This window comes from Bombus bifarius, unplaced genomic scaffold (genome assembly GCF_011952205.1).
Source record: "Bombus bifarius isolate JDL3187 unplaced genomic scaffold, Bbif_JDL3187 scf7180000010252, whole genome shotgun sequence".
NCBI classification, from domain to species: domain Eukaryota; kingdom Metazoa; phylum Arthropoda; class Insecta; order Hymenoptera; family Apidae; genus Bombus; species Bombus bifarius.
This window is the reverse complement of record NW_022885576.1, coordinates 1,337,958-1,358,590: the sequence shown is the minus strand read 5'-3', so window position 1 is coordinate 1,358,590 and position 20,633 is coordinate 1,337,958. Positions and strand designations below refer to the sequence as shown.

Genomic DNA, 20,633 nt, shown 5'->3' with positions numbered 1-20,633 from the left:
AAAATTAAATAATATAAATTTATTAAAAAAGTACGAAACTCTTATTTAGTATTTGTTATTTATCTTTAACATATTTTATGAAATAAGGAATTTTATTGTTTTTCTACTGTTATTAAAATATTGTTTCTATATATTTAAAATATTTATACGTTTTGTTTTAAAACAGATATGAATGAATTATCAATTTCTTTTATACATATGTCGTTTCTTTTATTTCTGTAACTGTAATTAAACGCATTAAATATAATGTTACGAATAACTGAAACCAAAGAATATGACTGGCGGTGTTTATGGGCCTAAGATATAAAGATCTCTAAATCAGGCTAAATATAAGAAACTTTCTCTAATTTATACATTCACTAATACTACATACAAGACACTGCATTTATACAATTTTGTTATAAAAATATGGAAAGACATTAACTTAAACCTGGGCGCTCAGTACGAAACAGACATTTAGTCTATCGTAGATGTTAAAAATGGAAGAAACTTTTGCACAGGTCTCTTTGACCAACTTTGTACAAGGAGGTAAGTAAATATAATTAAAGAAGTTTTTTAAAATCGTAATAAAGAAGATTGTTAAATGAACGCTTAGTTGCAGAGTCCCGACGTTTTTTTGTACATTCATACGAATTAGATACAATATTCAATATAAACTTTACAATCATTAAAAACTTAAATCATCGTATTTTAAATATATTTCATCGTATTAGGTGCTTGACTGTAGTCATACGCGACACATACAAATGTCATAGAAATTTTTGTAATGCATTTTAACTTTTTGTTCTCATTTTAATAATATACACCTCGGAGCTAATGACTCATAAATAAAATCTTTTTCAAATTATTCATTGTCATTATTAGTTTTATTTGGCTGTGTACAATAATTCAAGATTTGTATCGGGTCAGGTTAGGTTCATCTCCTATTCTTTAAATATACTGTCAGCTGTAAGTACTCGAACATCTGCTGAATATTGAACAACAGTCATGTATGTTGACATACAAATTAAGAAAGTTTCAAAAAATAGAATTGATTAGTTTCGCTTCTTAGTGATTTATCTATTGGAATATCTAATAGATTCTATTTTTAGAGAGATTTTATTCTTACCATTCTACACCATACTCTATTTAAAATTCTAAAATTAAATTGTACGTATTAAAGATTTTTAAGACCTCGTGCCCTTCTTTTCGTTATACCACTTAGGGTAATGCTTAGGATGCCTTAGATCAATTGTATGTAATGTACTACAGAATTCGAATTGGATGTATGAGCTGTTAGATGACCGGCTATCGTCGCATAATCTTTGGCAACTACTTACAAGGTTTATGACAGGGTATTTGTTATTGAAACATAAAAAATGTAAAAGATATGAAAATCCATTGAATCGTTAATAAGTCAGCTAAATTCTACCTCCCATAAATAGCTATTTCTGATATCATAGACTTAGCCTAGCGGTAAATTTTTACTTCTGGCAATTCGGGGAATCTCATATTTAGACTATGGGCTTTTATGTGCAAAAGTACAAGAATTCAAATATTTAAAATATCCAAAGTAGAATACTCTGTGCAGCATTTAGTAGATGAAACAAATTCCTGTTAGATTTTATTCTTTTAGTTCTGCCTTTAAGAATATAAATTTGCATAAGTATCCATAGTCTATCACTATTTTTTTGTTGTAAGATATTGCTGGGACTCTGACCTAACCAAACTTGACTCGATCTAATCGTAAGATATCAATGATTTTGAATCTTTGCACATTTTTATGTTTTATTCCTATAAGATATTTACATGTATTTATAATAATTATAAATCGAATGACAGTCATAACATTAGAAAAACCTATTACAATCGAATTACAAGTTCCTATCTCCAACATGCTTTAAAGTAGTTTACTATAGAACAATATTATTTATACTTGGGAAAAAATAATATATTTATGACCCAATGGCTTTGAGGTATTATATTAATGATAATGTATATAAATCTCATCGTTGATTATCTATCAAATATAAAATATTGATATTGATAGGAAACGCTTAAATGTATTGCTTAGGCATTTTGAACTTATTTATTGACTTTGTTTTCTTAACTTTAAAATCTCCAAAAACTGATCACATTTAAATGCCTAAGTTTTACAGAGTAATCATAATCACGTCACATTTATGATTGTATAATAAATAAGAATAGAAGAATTGACTTTGTTTTATATGCTATATTTAGTTCCTAGATTAAAGATATACTATCTCAGTAAATGATAATTAAATTGTAATTAATATGGAACGATACACATTTTGTAATTTTTACGTGTTGAATGTATTCAAAATGTTCTATGTATATATTTATATGATTTCGTAATCATTTTTGTCTATATTGACAGTAGCAACTACATAATACAAGTATTAAATAAAACGAAAAAAAATTGAAATCATAACGTGAAACGTAAATAATTGTGCTAGCTATTAATATTTATTTCCGATTTTTGTTTAACCTTTATAGATATTTCCATTTAGAAGTTACAACTATCGTATAAAAATAATTTTATTTTACATCTTATCGATAATATTATAAGGATCCATAATAAATTATTATAATATTTAAATATCCTGGCAATTTTTATTGAATGTTAACAAGCTTTTCATATAACTATTTACAAATTGATGCATACTTATAAATAGTTACAAATCTTACAATTAATAGTGCAAAATATTTTTGATACATATAGAGTTAAATTGCAATGGAAAGTGTATTAAAATATGAAAAAAATTCCATAATAATGTATTATTCAAGTATTGATTACTAATTAATTTTAATTGCTATTAGCTTGACCATTTGTTTAAAGAAAATTATTGGCTATATTTAAATTGGAAAAGATGAAATTCGAAACAATTGCTATTAGAAATAAATATTAATCGTAAATGTGATAATGGATAATTTTATGGATAACAAAGGTAATAAAAACGCTTTGAAAGCACTGAATTATTTTTAATAAATAAATCTATTTATAGACAAGAGGAAGAAAGGTAATAATAAACGTGAATTATGTTTATTTTATTCTAAAATTATATCGTTTGAAAAATTATTGTTTACAAAGCAAAATATTCGGACATTAATAATAATCGGTCAACGAGATATTGGCTCTTTCAATGCTGTTTCACAACTGATGGAATTGCAGGAATTATGGATCGTCGAATGTGGTATCAAGGTAATAACGTAAATCGAATGTAATCAATAAAGTATTAGAAATTAAAGTTTTTTTTAATTAGGACGTACCACGATTCAAAGAAAATTGTTTATTAAAGAAGCTTTATCTATATTCCAACGAAATACGTTGCATACCAAATTTAGAAGCTTGTTCTCATTTAAACATTTTGTACTTATCAGGAAACAATATACACAAACTTGAGGTACAACTTCCTTTATTGTTTTTCAAATAAAGACTTTTATTTCTTAAATTATGTATTTGTTAAAAAATTATTTTACAATACACGTTGCATTCATGTAGAATTTGGATACATTAACATGGTTACAAGAACTTAATTTAGCTAACAATAAATTAGAAAGAATAAATAAAATGTCTTGGAGAAAGTCTGAACTATGTAATTTAAATCTAGCGGGAAATCCTTTATGCTTTATAAGGGTATGTAAAATATTTGAATAAACTATATTTGTATGATAATATCCTTTTTCAATTACAAGGACATAAGATATCTATCACAATTGAGAAAATTAAATTCATTAGTATTTGCGGATTCATTATATGGAGATTGCCCTTTGGTAACCTTTTGCAACTATCGTATATATGCTATTCATTATCTTCCACATATTAAAAAATTAGATCATTACAAAATATGTGAAAAAGAAAGATGTTGGATTAATTACTTTTTCAAGTATTTACATTATTTTATATCGGCATCATAAAATATTTTTGAACGGGATTGAAAAAATTACGTTTCACTTCTAGAAAGCAAATGACATATTATAATGTATTATTTCATAAACAATTAAACATACATTTGCGTTTATTGAAAGATAAATATAAGGAATACAAAAAGGAAATACTTTATTTTAAAAACCAACTATATGCAATTGAAATTGAAAAGGTATTTAATACTCTAGTATAATTAATTTTTATATATAGAGTAATAATGTTATTATTATTATTAACTATTTTTTATTTGTTATGTAGAATAATCAAAATTATTTTAAGATTGAAGCTTACGATGAAGCACAAAATATAATGCTACAAATGAAATTAAATAAAAAGCAACTCAAAGAAATGGAAGAAAAATTAATCTTGCAATCTAAAGTACAATACCTATTTTAAAATTCTTTCTTTTTTTAATTATTTAAAATAAATTACTTGTGGTAATTAAGTGGTAATGTTATTTATATGCTAGATTTTGCAACAGCAATTGCTAATTAATATGAATTATTGTGGAAATATAAATTTTGTTGAATACAATATTGATTCAGAAAATACAGTTATTCAGTTATGTAAACAATTCTTGCAAGCATCATTGTGTTCAGTTATGAAAGAGTATGTAAAGTATGCTCCCAACTGTACTAGTAGAAATACTCATACAATAAAGCTTTTATAATAACTCTTTTATTACAGGGGCATAGGTATAATAGATTTAAGATTACATAAAGTAACAAAAGTAAGCAATAAAGAAATTGATCTATTAAATACTTGCAAAAATAAAAATTTGCAATTGGATGAATGCAGCAGCATGATTTTAAAAATTTTAGCTTCGCCTGGGGTAACAGATATTCAAAAATGGCCCTTTAACTATTTTCAAACTGATTTACTGATTAAAGTATTTATATATTTTCTGTCTTAAGAAATAAGATCTTATTCCACTAAAAAATAAATTGGGAAGTAAAAGATATTTTAATTAATAGGAAGAAATAATAGTAACTAATTGCTTGGCAGCAGCAGACTGTGACTGGTTAAATAAAGTTTTTTCAACAAAGAAAAATACGAATATCCTAAGCTTCTATAATATTTGCGAAAAACAACGTGTTTGTGTACTTATACAAACGCCAATTTTCAACTCTATTGAAAAGTAATAACAAAAATGCCAATTTTAATGTATTTCATATAAAAAGCATAATATTTTTATATAGAATAGATAATGTTCATGACTGCTTACATACAAAACATACAAATCATGAGAATAATTCAAATGAGATTTGTCAATTATTTAAGTTGACCAAGATGAACATAAAAAATCCTATGTTTGTAATAGAATATGAATATATATTACATGAATCAACAAAGGTAATCATTTTTATTATTTTAATTTAACCTTAATGTAATTTATATGGCATATACAGAACATTTAGAAGGAAAAATTTACAAACTGTTTCACAGGAAGAAGAATATGAAAATTGCAGAATTGCATGTACCATAGATGATACAATGTTTATATGTTTATCCAATTCCAATATTAGACGATGTATTAGCAATTATGGAAAAGTAGAAATATATAATCTTGTAAAAATATCTGTTTCTAGACAAAATATAAATTCAGTTGACATAGATTTAGACTTGCCTAACTTAAGAGAATTTGATATTTCTTATAATCGATTGGATGAATTTCCAAATTCAAAATTTATAAAAAATGTGGAAATATTAAATATAAGCTTTAATAACATAAAATTATTACATGTTGAGGAAACCTTACTTTCACTAAAAGAACTGGATATATCATGGAACTTATTAATGTATTGTCTTCAATGTATTAGTATTTTTATAACTTATATACCCAACATGTGTAAGCTGAAGATACATGAAAATCATTTCAATGATATTACTGATCCTCAATTAGTAGAATACTTATTACATACATATTTATCAAAATTACAATTTGTTAATAATTGTAATTGTAAAGATCTTAATTTATCCCAAAATTATTTTCCATGTGCTTTTAATATGTGTAAACTAAATAATAAATGGCATAAAAAATTAGTTTATTTGAAATATAATACATTGAAAAATATGGAAGAGATAAAATTACTGGAGAAGAAAAATATAGAAAAAGCAAGATATATTCATATATCACAAAATCTTATTGCAGCATCAAACATCTTGAAAGGATTAAAGAATGTACAAGAGCTTTGTGCTACTTGTTGTTTGTTGCCCATATTTTCTTTTGCAAAACCTTTAAAGTATCTGATTAAATTGAATCTTGGAAGTAACTTTATTTCAATTTTGGACGATTTCACTCAAGAAAATTTTCCAATGTTAAAATACCTAGATTTGACTAATAATCTAATAACAAATTTGGAATCAATGGGATCATTCCATACATTACAAGAATTTTACTGTGGAAATAATGAAATAAGAAACATAGCACAAATAGACAATGTTAAAACTTGGCAAACATTACATGTTATAGATTTTTGTAATAATCCAATAAGTACAGATACATTATATAAAAAATTTATTATATTTCACTTGAGTAACATTGAAGTAAGTAAAACCTTTAGTTTTTCTGGATACATAAATATTTAAATATCATGCGTATACTTATGCTTTCTACAATTTTGCTAATAGTATATTTCTGGAGAATATATAAGAAACTCTGATATTTCTGAAGCAAGATATATATTTGGCAATAAATTTGATAAACATGTATTAAATAGAATATATGAAACAGATTACCTAACAAATATAACACAACTGAGTCTAATTGACTGTTCTTTGTCAAAAGTATGTTATTTATAGGAGTATAAAAAAATTATATCTATATCTATAACATATTGAATTTTTATTAGGTGGATCTTTCTGCAGAAATTTTACCACAGTTAGAAAGTTTGGATCTAAGTAAGAATCAAATAACTTATTTATGTGGTCTCCATTCCTTTAAGTATTTGCATACATTATGTTTAAGTTACAATTGCCTGGAAGCATTTAATGGAAATGATTGTGACAAAAATAATTGTATATTTCCAAAACTATACACTTTATTTTTAGATCATAATTGCATTAAGACAGTAATAAATATTAGTAAAGAACAATTACCCGTGATTAAACATCTATTTTTAAATAATAATTACCTTCAAAGTACCAATGGTAATATTTTATATCATTAAACTAATTAATATATACTTTGTATTTTAATAACATTACTTATTGTAAATATATATTAAATATTCAGAAATAACTTATTGTTCTACTTTGGAATCTCTAACTTTGGATTATAATGCAATTGAATTATTAAATGTAGAAGATTTTATCGAAAATGATAATCTAGAGTTTCTATCTGTTGAGAATAATAAAATAAAATCCTTGAAATTTACAAAATCATTAAAAAAATTAAAAAAACTTTATGTTGCTCATAATTGTTTAACAGTAAGTATAAATAAATCATCATAAATGTTGAACTTAATAATGAAAAATATATTTCAGGATGAAGTTGAAATACAATATTTATTATTACTGAAAAATTTAGAAGAAATAACATTTGAAGGGAATCCTTTATATAATGAAATAAACAAAAATAAAATAATTGCTCAAGACTTCAGAATTCAAGATGCAAAAATTGAGGAAATTTAATTTAGGAACATTGAAGTTTAGAAAGTTTGCCATTTATATTTTTCATTCATTAAAAATATCACTATTTCACACAATAAAGATGATTTCATTAATTCAGAATAATTTTTGATAACCTTAAAGTAAGCAAATATAACGTTTATATACATATGTATAATAAAATAACTACATATTCTGACAATCAATAGTATTTGTACTTACTAATTTCATGAATAAAGTTTTACAAATGAACATAAATTTGTATTTTGCATTGTAATATACTTTTTACGTTTATGTTTATATTAGAACCGTAAATGTACATTCTGGTATACATAGTTTGTGAAAAAAATCAGCCGGAATGTAAGTTGCAAGATAGCAAGTGTTTGAATCATGACTATAGAATCTAACCTTAGTTACAAATCATTCAAAACAAAAATAAATGGAGCTAGAGACAGTACTCCGAAAATATGCAACAGTGAATAAATGTAAGTATCAATCGAAACTGATGTTTAATACATTTCTTGCAACATATTCATTGCTATTGTTATACATAAAATATGCGAAATATTTTTGTAGTAGAAATAAAATCGGAAGAAAACGAACAAAAGGAAGATGAATACTTTCAAAAGATATACGAACAATGGAAGGGCGCCAAAGCTAAAGACAAAGATTTAACTTATAAAGTGATTCCCAAATTCTATTTTAAGGTAATTTATATGAATAATTTATAAGAAAAAATATAAAATACAAAAAAAATTCTTTTATACGTTTTATTGTATGTTTTAGCTACCTAAAGAAGACGAAATTTTGCCACAAAAATTACGGGAAGAAACGCGAGCATTATTTTTGCAAAGACGTTCCAGACAATTGTTAGATAACAACGAGCTTAAAGCATTGTGGGTGTTATTAGATAAACATCATAGTCCACCTTTATCAGGAGAAGAGCAATTAATTAATTATGAAGATTTTAAGAAAGTTGGTAAATTAGCTGGGACAAAATGTAGTCCGTATTTTACTGCAGTTGTATTTGCGAAATTACAACAAGGTGATCCTCATGGTAGAATTAGTATAATGGCATTGTTTAACTATGTTATGAGGAAGGTTTGGTTACATCAAACAAGAATTGGTCTTTCTTTGTATGATGTTACTGGCCAAGGGTATCTTAGAGAATCAGTAAGTCTCATTAGTATACTTATTTCAATTAAAGCAATATAAACTGCAATTGTAATTAACATTTAAACCCAATTTATATTATTTGTTTTTTATAGGATTTAGAGAACTATATTTTAGAATTAATTCCAACATTACCTCAGCTTGAAGGACTTGAAAAATCATTTCATTCATTTTATGTTTGTACAGCAGTGAGGAAATTTTTATTTTTTCTCGATCCTCTCAGAACTGGTAGAGTCAGAATACAGGATATTCTAGCATGTAGTTTTCTCGATGATCTCTTAGAATTAAGAGATGAAGATTTACCTAAAGACTTGCAAGAAGCAAATTGGTTTTCAGCTCCATCAGCTCTTAAAGTTTATGGGCAATATTTAAATCTTGATAGAGATCATAATGGGATGCTCAACAAAGAAGAACTTGCAGGGTAATTTAAATGAAATGATAATAAGAAGTTATGTTTTATGATCATGATAACTTCACAAAATTCTTTTCCACAGGTATGGTACAGGAACATTAACTGGGGTATTTTTGGAAAGAGTATTTCAAGAATGCTTAACATATGAAGGAGAAATGGATTATAAAACATACCTAGACTTTGTTTTAGCGTTAGAAAATCGGCACGAGCCTCAAAGCTTACATTATCTGTTTAGAATTCTTGATATTAATAACCGTGGTTATTTGGATACTTTCTGCCTTAATTATTTTTTCCGCGTTTGTATATTTATACTTCACATAGAATTTTGTGTTTTCTAATACACATTTTTAACAATTAAATATGTTTTCCAGGCTATACAAGAACAAATGACAATGCATGGTCAAGAACCAGTAAGTTTTGAGGATGTTAAAGATGAAATATTCGATATGGTAAAACCAGCAGATCCATGTAAAATTACATTACAGGATTTATTGTCCTGGTAAGTAACTGCTCAGCCAGTCTATGATCAGGGCTTTAAGGCAAAACGAAATATTTATAATCTATTCTATAATTAATACTTTTTAGTGGACAAGGCGATACAATGGTCAGTATTTTGATAGAATTCCATGGTTTTTGGGCATATGAAAATCGTGAAGCCATGGCAGCTGATACCGGAGATGAATCATCTCATGTTTAAAAGATAAAACTTCATAAAATAGAACACATTCCTATCTTCACAGATTAAATATATCTACAATCATGAATAATATTTCAGAGAAGAAGAAAATAGTTATTTTCCTAACTCTATATTACAATATAAACTTTAAGAATATATATAAAACTATTTAAATACATTAAACGGAGTATTATCTGTAACAATTTTAATAAAAATATTTTGTTATAAAGTGCTATTTGCTTTATTCATTTAGTATTAATTTCTAATATTCAAGAAAGATGAATTTTATATACAAGATTATATTTTTTAAATTTAAAAAGATGTTTGTGACGACAAACGTCCTTTTATTCCATCGACCAATGGAAACGTTTCATTTCAAATTGCCCTATGCTAACGTATGTTACTCTTCTTTAGGCGCAAGTAATGACGTTTACAGGTTTGCAGTTGCTCCAATCCACAGCCATAGTAAAACAGTACTCCAATCCTGCGCAGATCTTCGGTTGGTCAGGTCAGTCCTATGACGCTTCTTGCCACATTTGAACTGTGCAAAAGTCTTTCCATATATTGTGTTAGTTCTGTTGCGTGAAAATATTGCTATTAAAACGATAAACATTTAACGTGAATTTTCATTGTTTGTCATACAATTAATATCATTAAAAAACGATAGAAGGTAAGATCTGTCAGTTTTAAGCATTCGCATGCGCTTCATTACTATGGCGGTTATCTTTAAATTCAACGGTTTAAGTACGGTCATATAAACGATCTGGATACTCCCTAGGGGAAAGTGTCCGCGGATTAAAGCCAAAAATCAATATGGTGACAACATTGGGAGTCATCCTGCGCATGTGTGACACAAATATGTATAACATATGTAGGATGTAACTAGGGAACTACTAGAAAATGCTCCTGATATTGTCCTCATATTGATCTTTTTTGGCTTCACTCGGCGGGCGTCCTCATCGTGCTCTTGTCTATGCTTTCAATATAGGAGTGTCCAAACCTGTTTGTATGATCGTGATTGGAAGTGATTCCCGTACGTACGAAATAAAGGGTGTCTTTCTTTTGATTATTTGTCAGCATTAAATATATATTATATTTATTTATAAATATGATTTTAATTACAGAGCATTACGATTAAGTACAGCAATTAATATAATGGATATAGACCCTTTCACTCAGGTATGGCACTTTCATTTGATTGTAATGCGTAATAGCAGCAGTAGGAGGTGTTTATGGAATTTAAAAAAAATACCTTTGTTTGATAATTCAAACACTATTTTCGTCAATTGAAATTTTTATCAATATTATTTGTATATCAATATAATAATCTTTTTCTAATATTTTATTTATATATGTATATTTGTCAATTTTTGTTTATATTATTATTTGTTAATTTTTGTTTCCTTTTTTAAATAACTTTACAAACATTTTTGAATACGTCTTATGATTCTAATAAAAGTTATAATATTAATATTAAGAAGTAAATGAATAATACTGATTTATCTTTGTCAATATTTTGTAATAAAGGTAAATTGATTTCATTATACAGCGTATGTTGGAGCGGGCTAGATCAAGGAGAGAAAAATTAGATACTCAACTATCAAACGCAGGACATGATGTAAAGAAAAGACGGAGTCCTTTGAAAGATACAAATACTATTTTAGTTCAGGCTACAGGTACCAATATTTGATATATTATTCTCTTTATATATAACAATAGACAATATTTATTTATATTTACAATAAAATAAAATGCTGATAAATAGTTCTTTTATAACATTTTTTAATATCAAAAATTTTAAGTTACTAAGAGTAAGACTCCAACCAAGTCTCCTGCCAAAATATCAACAGAGAACACATCTCCAGCAAAGTCTTCACGAAAATCTATATCTAAAACTGAAAGTAATCAGCATATAAATAAAGAGAATAGAGACATTGGACTTTGCAATGTGAAGTCGAAGTTACAAAGACTTGGTAAACTATATTCTGGTAAGTCACATTGTATACACCCACACAGAACTCGGTTTAAACTGGTTTCTAACACTACTTTATTTTGATATTCACCTACATATGTATACTTATCTCACTCCATATGGTTTGTGTATGAATGGTAAACGCAATTGTTTTGTTAAAGAGTTGTTCTAATTTTATTTTATATTTAATTAATTTTATTCTATCAATATACTGTTATTATAAATAGTTATATGTTAGTATTAGTTTGTTGACCTATTATTGTATTTTTGTAGAATTTATAAAATATCATATCACATAATATATTCTCTCTTTTTTGACAGATGACAGTAGTGGAGAACTGAGTTCTCCCATTCATAGAACAGAAGAAAAATTTAATGCAGAGGAAGAAGTTGTTGAACAGAAACCATCCAAACGAGGAGCCAGACTTGATAGATTAGCAGCTCTTGCTTCAACAATTAATAACTGGGAAGATGATCTTTCACATCCAACTTTGGTAAATAAATTATCCATATTAATTTATATATTTTAGACAACTAATAGTTTAATGTGAATCATTTATAGGTCAAACCTGTAAATAACAAAGTAGAAAGAATACAAGCAAAACTAAATGAGCAAGTAAGATCTATATCAGAACCACAACCAAGCACAAGCGGGTATAGCAAGACAAATAGAAATAGCAAAGATAGTAATTATAAGAAAGAAGAATCTTACTGTACAAAACAGTTGAAGTGGGATAAAACTATATTGGACACATTAGTAAGTAATTTCTGTTAATAATAAGCAAATTTTACTATCTAATAGGTAGTTCGCTTCTTGTATATGCCTAAAGCTTTCTGAAAGTTTTCTGTGAATCAATGTATACACTCTAAAAAAGTGCTATTTATAGCTTGTACTTTTCTTACTTTTTCTTATATATAACAATTGTATTGGGAATAAAGGTGGAAATTTATTGCAAGTAGTTGAATCTGTTAGATTAAAATACTATTTACAGGAGGCTCAAGGCTTTAGTCGTACACAAAGCGATACTCGCCTTGTATATGACTATAAGTCTTGTTCTCAGGGAAAAGATGTGGCTCCTTCGAGTTCGTCACCTAAACGACTTCAACAAAATCAAGAAGCTGTTACAACAAATTGTGGTGAAAAATATTACAAAAAAGAAATTTCATCAAAACATACTGATAATAAAAATTCTAATACTCCAGAGAAACCATCAAGAAATGCAACACCAAATACAAATGGTAATCGAGTAACACCTAGATTTGGTTATAGTAGCTCTCCTAAGAGTCCTGCTCAATCTAGTCCAGGTTCAGTATTGAGCAAAGCTTCGTTATTTGAATCTAAAACCACAGAAACTAAGACGAGAGATCCTACCCAAATGACTCTTTCTGAGAGGATGGCAATTTTTGAGAAAAATAAAGGAGAAGCTCCATTATTACCCAAGGCACCTCTTGCTATGTCTATACCACCAAAAAAGTTACAAGAAAAAGATAAGAGTAATTCATCGACAGTGCATCCAAATAATAATGGAGGTAGATATTAAAGAGTAATTATACAAAAATATAGATCATCGTAATTCAGCAATAATAAATTAATTTTATCATATATGTGATGACTTTGTTACAGCAAAGGTACCTAAAGCCGATATACCCAATAATACTGTTAATGTTCAGCGAGAAAGATTTGAACAAGGCTTAAATACACAAGAGCTAGAAAATGATATTTTACATAACACTTATCTGGAACGACAACGTGAATTAGATATGCTACGTTCCCGTTTTAACAGAAACAAAAAAATGGCACAAGCAGTTACTGGTTCATACATAAGAACAAGTGAAAGTAGTGAGGGAAAATCAAATTCACCTAAAAATTCTCCAGTTTGTCCAGTAAAACCAACACCTGCACCTGTAAGTAGATATTTATTTTTACATTGTTTCTAAATGTATTTTTAGCGAAAAGCAATGAATATGTTTGGCACTATTTTTGCAGGATTATGGTATACCACCTCCTCCACCACCTCCTCCACAATCGCATCTTTTTAATGAGAAGTCAATTTTAAATCAAAATAAAAATTCACCGAGTAAAAGACAAGGTATAAATTATTTATATAAATGTTATATATTTTTGATATCTTTTATTTGTAGTTCATTTTAATTTCTCCTATTTCAAAGTTATAGGAACTCCATCAAAAGCAACACAACAAGCAAAAGTAACGTCTGATATTAAACGCATTCGAGTTGCTCCACCTAAACCTGGACATCTTTATCCTAATCTTTCCGAAATTGAAAGTGCTGCAGAATCAGGAACGGATACAGAATATACTGTTAACAGTACAGAAGCAGAGACTGCTACTTTAGATGAGAAAAGTGGTACAGAAACGAGTACAGAGGCTGAATACTATGTGGAGGTAGGATACTAATTAAAATATGAATATAGTAATAGGAAATTTTATGTGATTTGTATAATTGTTATACATTTAATATAGGATAATGAAAGTGAGATTGAAAGTGAAGAAGAAAGTGGAGATATGAATACTAGTCTTGGTAGAAGTATTTTACGTGCTGTGAATGAGCAATCTTTCTTAAATAAAAAGGTATATATAGATATTTCAAATTAATACTTGTAATACATGGTAAAATTGTATATATTTATTATTGTAATATTTTAATGACACAATTACAGAGATCAATTGACCCAGATCCAGATAGTACAACTTCTGATATTTCAGTGTTGAATGAAATGGATGAGTATTTAGATGAATGCTTCCCCCAACAGGAAGGGTATGATGGCTGCTCTTATACAGAGGAGGGACCAACTCCTCCTAAAGTAAACAAGGGAGGTAAAAGCCCATTAATGACTTCAACAGGTTTCAAATATAAAGAAGGGTAAGATAGAAAGACGATAACTAAGTATCGGTGATTTGACGTTTCTAACAATTGAAATTATTTGTCATTTTTTAAGATCACCATATCGTTCACCTACAATAAGAGTTTCTTCAGCATCTCCTGAAAAGACAGAGCCTTACATTGTTGATGGTGACAATTGTGAGCCATTACTACGCAGTGTCAGTTTTTATAGACGACAACAATCTCAAGTAAGCTAAATGGATATAAGCAGTAATTCTTAAATTTGGAATTAAATTTTTCAAATCTTCAAACTTGAAATGTAATATTAATTATCAAAATAATATTAGACGCCAAAGACACCAGTACGGATAATATCAAGAACACAAGTATCAACTAATACTATTCCCGATGAAACACAATTTGATCCTAAACACGAAGCAATTTTAGTGGAAGAAAAAGTGAAACGATTACTAGATGAAGTATGCAAACAGCAGACAATTATTAGTCAAGCTAGTCAGGCACTGAATTTATGTACTTCTACTGTGGAGTTCAATGGTTCCATGGAACAGGTTGAAGGAGAGAGATTGTTGCTTGTTGCCAGTACAGTTCTACCCATTTTTGTACAAATATTTTCATTAATTATATATCAACTAAGTAACATAAAATACATATTTACTATTACAGCCCATAGAAGACAAGCTGCTCTAAATGAAGTTCAACGGTTAAAGGTAGAAGGTACTTTAAAACCTGTTACTCCTACACCCGAAATGCAAGAAAGTGGTTCTGTAACAGTTTCTGCTATTACTTTACCTCTCAAACGAGATTATTTTCGTAGTATGGGTACAAGTAAGTAGAATGTTCAAAGATAAAATTAAAAGCCATATTTAAATTCCACCAGAGAGATCTATTTTTAAAAATTTTTAATTCTAGGTACGTGTTATCACTTTGTTTGTTTGATGCGGTATTTAGAAGAAGTAGTGGTTACGCCTGTAGTTGTAGCAGAACCTGGTGATTCGTGTCTCCGATTTCCATCAACATTGAAACTAAATGATTTATATAATGACTTTAAAATTACTATTGAAATATACTCATTACAGACACAACCAGAGATTTTACCACATGAAATTAAGTATCATATTAATAGTGGTAGTGGAAGTAGTAATAGTAGCAGTAATTGTAATAAAAAGGTAAGTACATGCTTTTGTGTATGTATAAAAGTTTACCAAGAATATTTATATTTGATTAAGAATTTAAATATCTTGCAGTTGGTAAATAAAACCCCAAAGAAATTTTTGAAACAAGAAAGTCGATTAGTAATGCCCAGCTTGCAAAGTCCAGCTGGGCCATCTGCTGTTAGATCTCCAGCTTTTCAACTATCTGGTTACGTCATTTTTAGTTTGAAAGAAATACATCGACAACAATTCACATTGAATAAGGTAAGTACAATTAATAATTATTCATTTAATAGGAATTATTTGATGCAAATCTCAATTTTTTAATTAACGCTTTATAGGTACTGCCACAATCCCCATTAGAAGGCCGATTGCAGATGTATGTTTCATGTGAACTTTCGGTAGCAGTTGAACATAGAGGATTTCTTACAATGTTTGAAGATGTATCTGGATTCGGTGCTTGGCATCGTAGATGGTGTTTGCTCAAAGGTCCTACTTTATCATATTGGAAATATCCTGACGACGAGCGGAAAAAGGCTCCCATTGGGAGCTTAGATTTACAAAGTAATTCTTCATTATTTTAATTCATTGTGGTATATTATATGATTTAAATATATATATTCCATTGTTTTATATAGGTGTTAGTACAACAAATGTAGGATTAGTTTCTCGAGATATTTGTGCTCGTCCTAATACCTGTTTGCTTGAAACAACTAGAGCTACAGAACCTGAAGATGTTGATAGTTTAGTTATGGTTAGAAATGGTCCGACAACGACAATTAGGTAAGTGTTTTACAGCTATTTTATTTGATTAATAATACAATTAATTAATCTTTACTTGTTCTTAGGCATCTCTTATCAGCCGATACAAAAGAAGATAGATTAGAATGGTGCTCAAAACTTAATAAAATACTAAATCTGATACATGCTTGGGGTGGGCCATTGACATTATCGCAATAATTTGTAAGTAAAAATATTAAAAAATCGTAGCGTGTCAAAGTGCACTTATTTATCCGTGTAGTGCGTATACACGTTTGTACGCAATATATACTTTTGTATACTAAATGACGCAATTAAATTTTGATTGAATATAGTTTATCTATATGTATTTGTAAGCTACATATTATAAATTTGATAAATCATGACAAAAAGGTTTTTGCTAAAAATTAATAATACGAATAGTTTTTAATATTAGAAAGTTTAAAGTATAAAAACAGCACAATTTTAATCAAATCGCTATTGATAAGTAATGTAGTAAAATATTTTTCATCAAGATAAATAATCTCAAAAAATATAAGGAGTATTTTTTCTTGTAGTAAAATAATTTAAATTAATTTTGTACAAAAAACAGTTGCAAAACAAAATATGAAAATTGGAAATTATTTATTAAAATCTTAAAATATTATAAATTATGTATGATTTAAAATGGCTTCCTATTTCTTATAATGTGTTTTAATGAATTAATATGATCATGAAATTGAACCTGATTACAATTTTTAATCGTAGGTTGCATCTGAACCTATTGAAAATTCTAATTATGTATCTTAGTACTAGATGTGTAACGTAATTCTTATATTGTAAATAGAAAAATAATAGCGTATTAATATAGCCACTAACAAATATATAGTCAAATATGCATATATGTAAACACAAAGTACATACCATTTTGTACGTATAGCATAGTATCGCTTAAAAATTTTGTATCTGAAAAATTTTTATATTTTTTATTTTCCTATATAAATATTTTGTTTACATTTTATCATCGTTAATCATTTAAAATAAAAAATTATCGAACAATTTTTTTCACATATCCTTTATCGATCCATAGAATTGATCCCTTGTTTACGTATGTGTCAAAAAGAAAATTGTCGTAAATGAATCAGTTGACCTCGTTGCATGTACTCAACACTCTTAAAGGGAGATTGACAAAGTTATAACTAGTACATGTTAATTTGTGTATATATTTATTTGCGCAATTGGTGTTCTGTTACATACATACAGTAAGGGTACAAAAAGATTACTCATTTTCACACGAATTCTAAAGCGTGTAAATGAGCGCTTCGTCGTCGCCTCTTCCAAAATAGATCGTGAATGGAACTTCTAACGCCTCTCGTTCAAAATGTTTACCAATAGTTCCTCAGAACTATTTAAAATAACTTGTTTATACAGTGGCACGCGTTTCACAAATGCAATCAGAACATACATTGCCGTCCTAACTATTTATATCATACAAACGAACGTTTGTATGAATATTTCTTTACTTATTATACTCTTTATTTCAGAAATTAGATCATACATTATTTTAATGACTATTTTTTATCTTAACTATATGTTCTTTGTCATACTATACAATTTTTTTGTAGAATTTGTAATGTTAATGATAAATTAATTTTCTCTAAAATTCACTCCTCTTTTTAAACTTTTGTCAAATTCCATTGTAACATCGAACATTCATTCGATTTCGTGCGTTCCATTCGATCGCTGTTATTGTCATCTCAAATTATAATTTTAATGTTAATAAACGTGAAAAATAAATGATGAGTACATAATGCTGAAGAAAATGAACTGATTGCTTCGAACCGACGATCAATACTTTCGAGAATGATCACGCTTGTGAACAGTGAATCGCGTGCCACGCGATTTTAAGGTACGTATACGATTACTTTAATACACTTATGCTAGCTTGTGTCGATGATCGGAAAGCCCTAGATAAGGATAGTGCGGAACTTCAGTTCTTAGGTTTTCCTATTTCGAAACGAGATTAATAGTGGGGTGGAATCCATCCTTGTCAGCGGTGTAATCAACCCTTTAATCAAATAATTATGTTCTTAATACTATATCTTTCATTACTATTAGAACGGAAAGGTGTAATCTTTCTGATTCTAACATTTGGCGGTAAATTACGAAATTACAAAACAGGAGTCTAAAATCTGTAGCTTATAACTTAGTAAGTTATTAATATCATTATTTGTTAAATTATTATGCAAGAGGATCCAGGACGCACATACGTGTCCTTAAACCATTTAAAATTAAAAACATTTGAAATCCTCTCATATTGTTTAAGACTATGTATATTGCCTTTTTTATTATTTATATAGTAAATTCATACTTTATATTTCATTATCACGTTTAATTATTACTCATAGAAATGATTAAAGTACATATCAAGTTTTATATAAGTATTTAATTACAATTAAATCCAGTACGTTTTGTGAATAGTTACCTATAAGTGTGGCCATCTGGCGCTGTGAAGGAGAAGCTACCGGTAACGTCAAGGGATTCATCGTCAGTACCTTCGTTTTTCAATTCCGCAGTTTCTTCCCTCTTTTGGCCATCGCTCTGTTCGTAACTAAAGTGATATCCACCTACTCCAATATTGTTTTGCTCCTCCTGTTTTACTATCGTGATTTCATTTGGATTCAACTGGGGCGCAGCGAGAGCTCCCACTATCGCTGTCACGAAGATGAGGATCTGTATAAATAAAGATTACTTAATGATTTAATAACATTACCTTTTAACTATTACTAATTTCTATTTTGAAAAAAAATATTCAATTTTTCTTTTATAATTGTATATTCAGAATTCTATGGAAAAAATTAACTTCTTCCAGATTTACAAATTAATCGTTCGTAATACTCCGATACGATTACCCGATATAAATACGTCGCAATTCGACAACGGTTTTACTAAATGTTATTTTTATAAAATTACGTGTCACGTTACAAAACGTGAATGTTGAAACCCAATGTACATCTCAACTCAATCTGAGGCTCATCACTACCATAGAAGACGTTTCAACGATTTTATTATGTAACCAGCATGTAATCGGTCGATTGGGCATGTTCTGTCCAGACTCAAACCCGGACTTTTTCAACGATTTCTACTACCACTCGAATTATCCAGACTATAGCAACAAATCCCGAGGAGTGTCTAACGTTTCAAGATACTACCTTATTGTGTTACGTACAACGTAATACGGATAAATTATATCAATACATGGACGATGTTACATCATATCAACGCTCGCATGCGAAGAATATAATTGGAAAAAAATATATGGTTACGGTATCACAATGGAAAATGTAATCGACTTTAAGGTAAATCGGTTCCGAACTCGAAGCTTATTTTTCAAGCAAGATTCGCAACGGCCTGTTATCGTCTCGGCGAAATTACGATTAATCATCGGTGCGTGAAACATCGCCACACGCACAAATGTCACAGTCCTCTTCACTTTCACTGTTACGTAAAAAAAATTTCGGAGTCTGCGGGGCCGAAATCATCGGCTGCTCCCTATCTGTAACGAGAGAACGCGGAACGGATTCAAGCGACGCCTAACGTGTTACGATTTCTTCTTGTATCTAGATGCGCAACCCACCGTCTTCATGGCAAGAACTTTCTCGTGCGAACTGCACTTTTCTGTCCCTTCGTCCTTAAACAACGACCGATACGTGATACCAAGGATCCACGGTGCATCTGCCTTTATATAGCCGGAAAATCACGGGTGTTGCATCCCCACCTGGCATTAGACTTGTCGGAGATTCGCGGATCAGTCTCTCCCCTAACGGTGCTAAGATGCATTCGAGATGCAACGGTGCAAGTGTCTTTCCTCCGGAGAAGCGTTTCTTCGCTTTGTTAATAGGCTCTTGCGCTGTAAGAAAGTCGAATATCCCGATAGAAGTTGCAAACAAGCATAAGAAGAGTTTTACAATATTGGAGCTAAATTATTATCGAGAATTATGAGAAAAGAAAATGTTAACACAATGTAATAAGGAAAAGATAGTTTTGTTTATCCTATTTATTCAAAATGATACTCGAAGTACGTCATGACAAATGAAAAATGTATCTGA

At 28.7% G+C, this 20,633-nt stretch overlaps 4 protein-coding genes across 11 annotated transcripts; 3 read left to right on the top strand and 1 right to left on the bottom strand.

Annotated features, from left to right (window-relative positions):
• Positions 1-63: 63 nt before the first annotated feature.
• On the top strand, positions 64-3,778 carry LOC117216185 (leucine-rich repeat-containing protein 9-like). The gene is made up of 5 exons (XM_033462735.1): positions 64-2,948; positions 3,006-3,202; positions 3,264-3,404; positions 3,503-3,637; positions 3,740-3,778. The coding sequence occupies exons 1-5, from the start codon at positions 2,924-2,926 to the stop codon at positions 3,776-3,778; spliced, it is 537 nt and encodes a 178-aa protein (XP_033318626.1). The 5' UTR covers positions 64-2,923.
• A 404-nt stretch (positions 3,779-4,182) lies between these two features.
• Positions 4,183-7,758, top strand: LOC117216167 (leucine-rich repeat-containing protein 9-like). 2 transcript variants are annotated; one of them, XM_033462706.1, is made up of 4 exons: positions 4,183-4,537; positions 4,616-4,817; positions 4,903-5,281; positions 5,375-7,758. In XM_033462706.1, the coding sequence occupies exons 1-3, from the start codon at positions 4,425-4,427 to the stop codon at positions 5,068-5,070; spliced, it is 483 nt and encodes a 160-aa protein (XP_033318597.1). In that variant the 5' UTR covers positions 4,183-4,424; the 3' UTR covers positions 5,071-5,281; positions 5,375-7,758. The 2 variants fall into 2 exon arrangements, with proteins under 2 accessions (XP_033318597.1, XP_033318596.1); XM_033462705.1 differs by lacking the exons at positions 4,183-4,537; positions 4,616-4,817 and having other exon boundaries at positions 4,882-5,281.
• Positions 7,759-7,849: 91 nt separating this feature from the next.
• Positions 7,850-16,884, top strand: LOC117216166 (anillin). Of its 7 annotated transcripts, XM_033462704.1 has the most exons (24): positions 7,850-8,022; positions 8,114-8,244; positions 8,324-8,710; positions 8,806-9,131; positions 9,205-9,418; positions 9,494-9,621; positions 9,708-9,813; positions 11,669-11,786; positions 12,092-12,264; positions 12,333-12,527; positions 12,832-13,300; positions 13,395-13,675; positions 13,758-13,860; positions 13,940-14,175; positions 14,254-14,361; positions 14,451-14,653; positions 14,730-14,862; positions 14,962-15,214; positions 15,299-15,460; positions 15,545-15,801; positions 15,880-16,050; positions 16,128-16,350; positions 16,425-16,569; positions 16,635-16,884. In XM_033462704.1, the coding sequence occupies exons 1-24, from the start codon at positions 7,977-7,979 to the stop codon at positions 16,744-16,746; spliced, it is 4,680 nt and encodes a 1,559-aa protein (XP_033318595.1). In that variant the 5' UTR covers positions 7,850-7,976; the 3' UTR covers positions 16,747-16,884. The 7 variants fall into 7 exon arrangements, with proteins under 7 accessions (XP_033318595.1, XP_033318590.1, XP_033318589.1 ...); XM_033462699.1 differs by lacking the exons at positions 7,850-8,022; positions 8,114-8,244; positions 8,324-8,710; ... (2 more) ...; positions 9,494-9,621; positions 9,708-9,813 and adding exons at positions 10,104-10,306; positions 10,923-10,977; positions 11,348-11,474 and having other exon boundaries at positions 11,601-11,786; XM_033462698.1 differs by lacking the exons at positions 7,850-8,022; positions 8,114-8,244; positions 8,324-8,710; ... (2 more) ...; positions 9,494-9,621; positions 9,708-9,813 and adding exons at positions 10,104-10,306; positions 10,923-10,977; positions 11,348-11,474 and having other exon boundaries at positions 11,601-11,786; positions 12,763-13,300; positions 13,946-14,175.
• Positions 16,885-17,733: 849 nt separating this feature from the next.
• On the bottom strand, positions 17,734-20,302 carry LOC117216168 (flexible cuticle protein 12-like). Its single transcript, XM_033462707.1, has 3 exons — positions 20,162-20,302; positions 19,010-19,257; positions 17,734-18,592 (listed from the first exon to the last, which is right to left on the bottom strand). Exons 1-3 carry the CDS (start codon positions 20,168-20,170, stop codon positions 18,532-18,534), a joined length of 318 nt encoding a protein of 105 aa, XP_033318598.1. The 5' UTR covers positions 20,171-20,302; the 3' UTR covers positions 17,734-18,531.
• Positions 20,303-20,633: the final 331 nt, after the last annotated feature.

Excerpts from the sequence above, each read along its gene's own strand:
- LOC117216185 (XM_033462735.1), top strand. The coding sequence starts at position 2,924 with ATGGATAATTTTATGGATAACAAAG. Across the intron at positions 2,949-3,005 it reads TAATTTTATGGATAACAAAG|ACAAGAGGAAGAAAGGTAAT; the intron begins GTAATAAAAACG and ends ATCTATTTATAG. Across the intron at positions 3,203-3,263 it reads TCGTCGAATGTGGTATCAAG|GACGTACCACGATTCAAAGA; the intron begins GTAATAACGTAA and ends TTTTTTAATTAG.
- LOC117216167 (XM_033462705.1), top strand. The coding sequence starts at position 5,219 with ATGAACATAAAAAATCCTATGTTTGTAATAGAATATGAATATATATTA. Across the intron at positions 5,282-5,374 it reads TATTACATGAATCAACAAAG|GAAGAAGAATATGAAAATTG; the intron begins GTAATCATTTTT and ends ACTGTTTCACAG.
- LOC117216166 (XM_033462704.1), top strand. The coding sequence starts at position 7,977 with ATGGAGCTAGAGACAGTACTCCGAAAATATGCAACAGTGAATAAAT. Across the intron at positions 8,711-8,805 it reads AAGGGTATCTTAGAGAATCA|GATTTAGAGAACTATATTTT; the intron begins GTAAGTCTCATT and ends TGTTTTTTATAG. Across the intron at positions 9,132-9,204 it reads AACAAAGAAGAACTTGCAGG|GTATGGTACAGGAACATTAA; the intron begins GTAATTTAAATG and ends TCTTTTCCACAG.
- LOC117216168 (XM_033462707.1), bottom strand. Across the intron at positions 18,593-19,009 it reads CCAGATGGCCACACTTATAG|GGTTGATTACACCGCTGACA; the intron begins GTAACTATTCAC and ends ATTTGATTAAAG.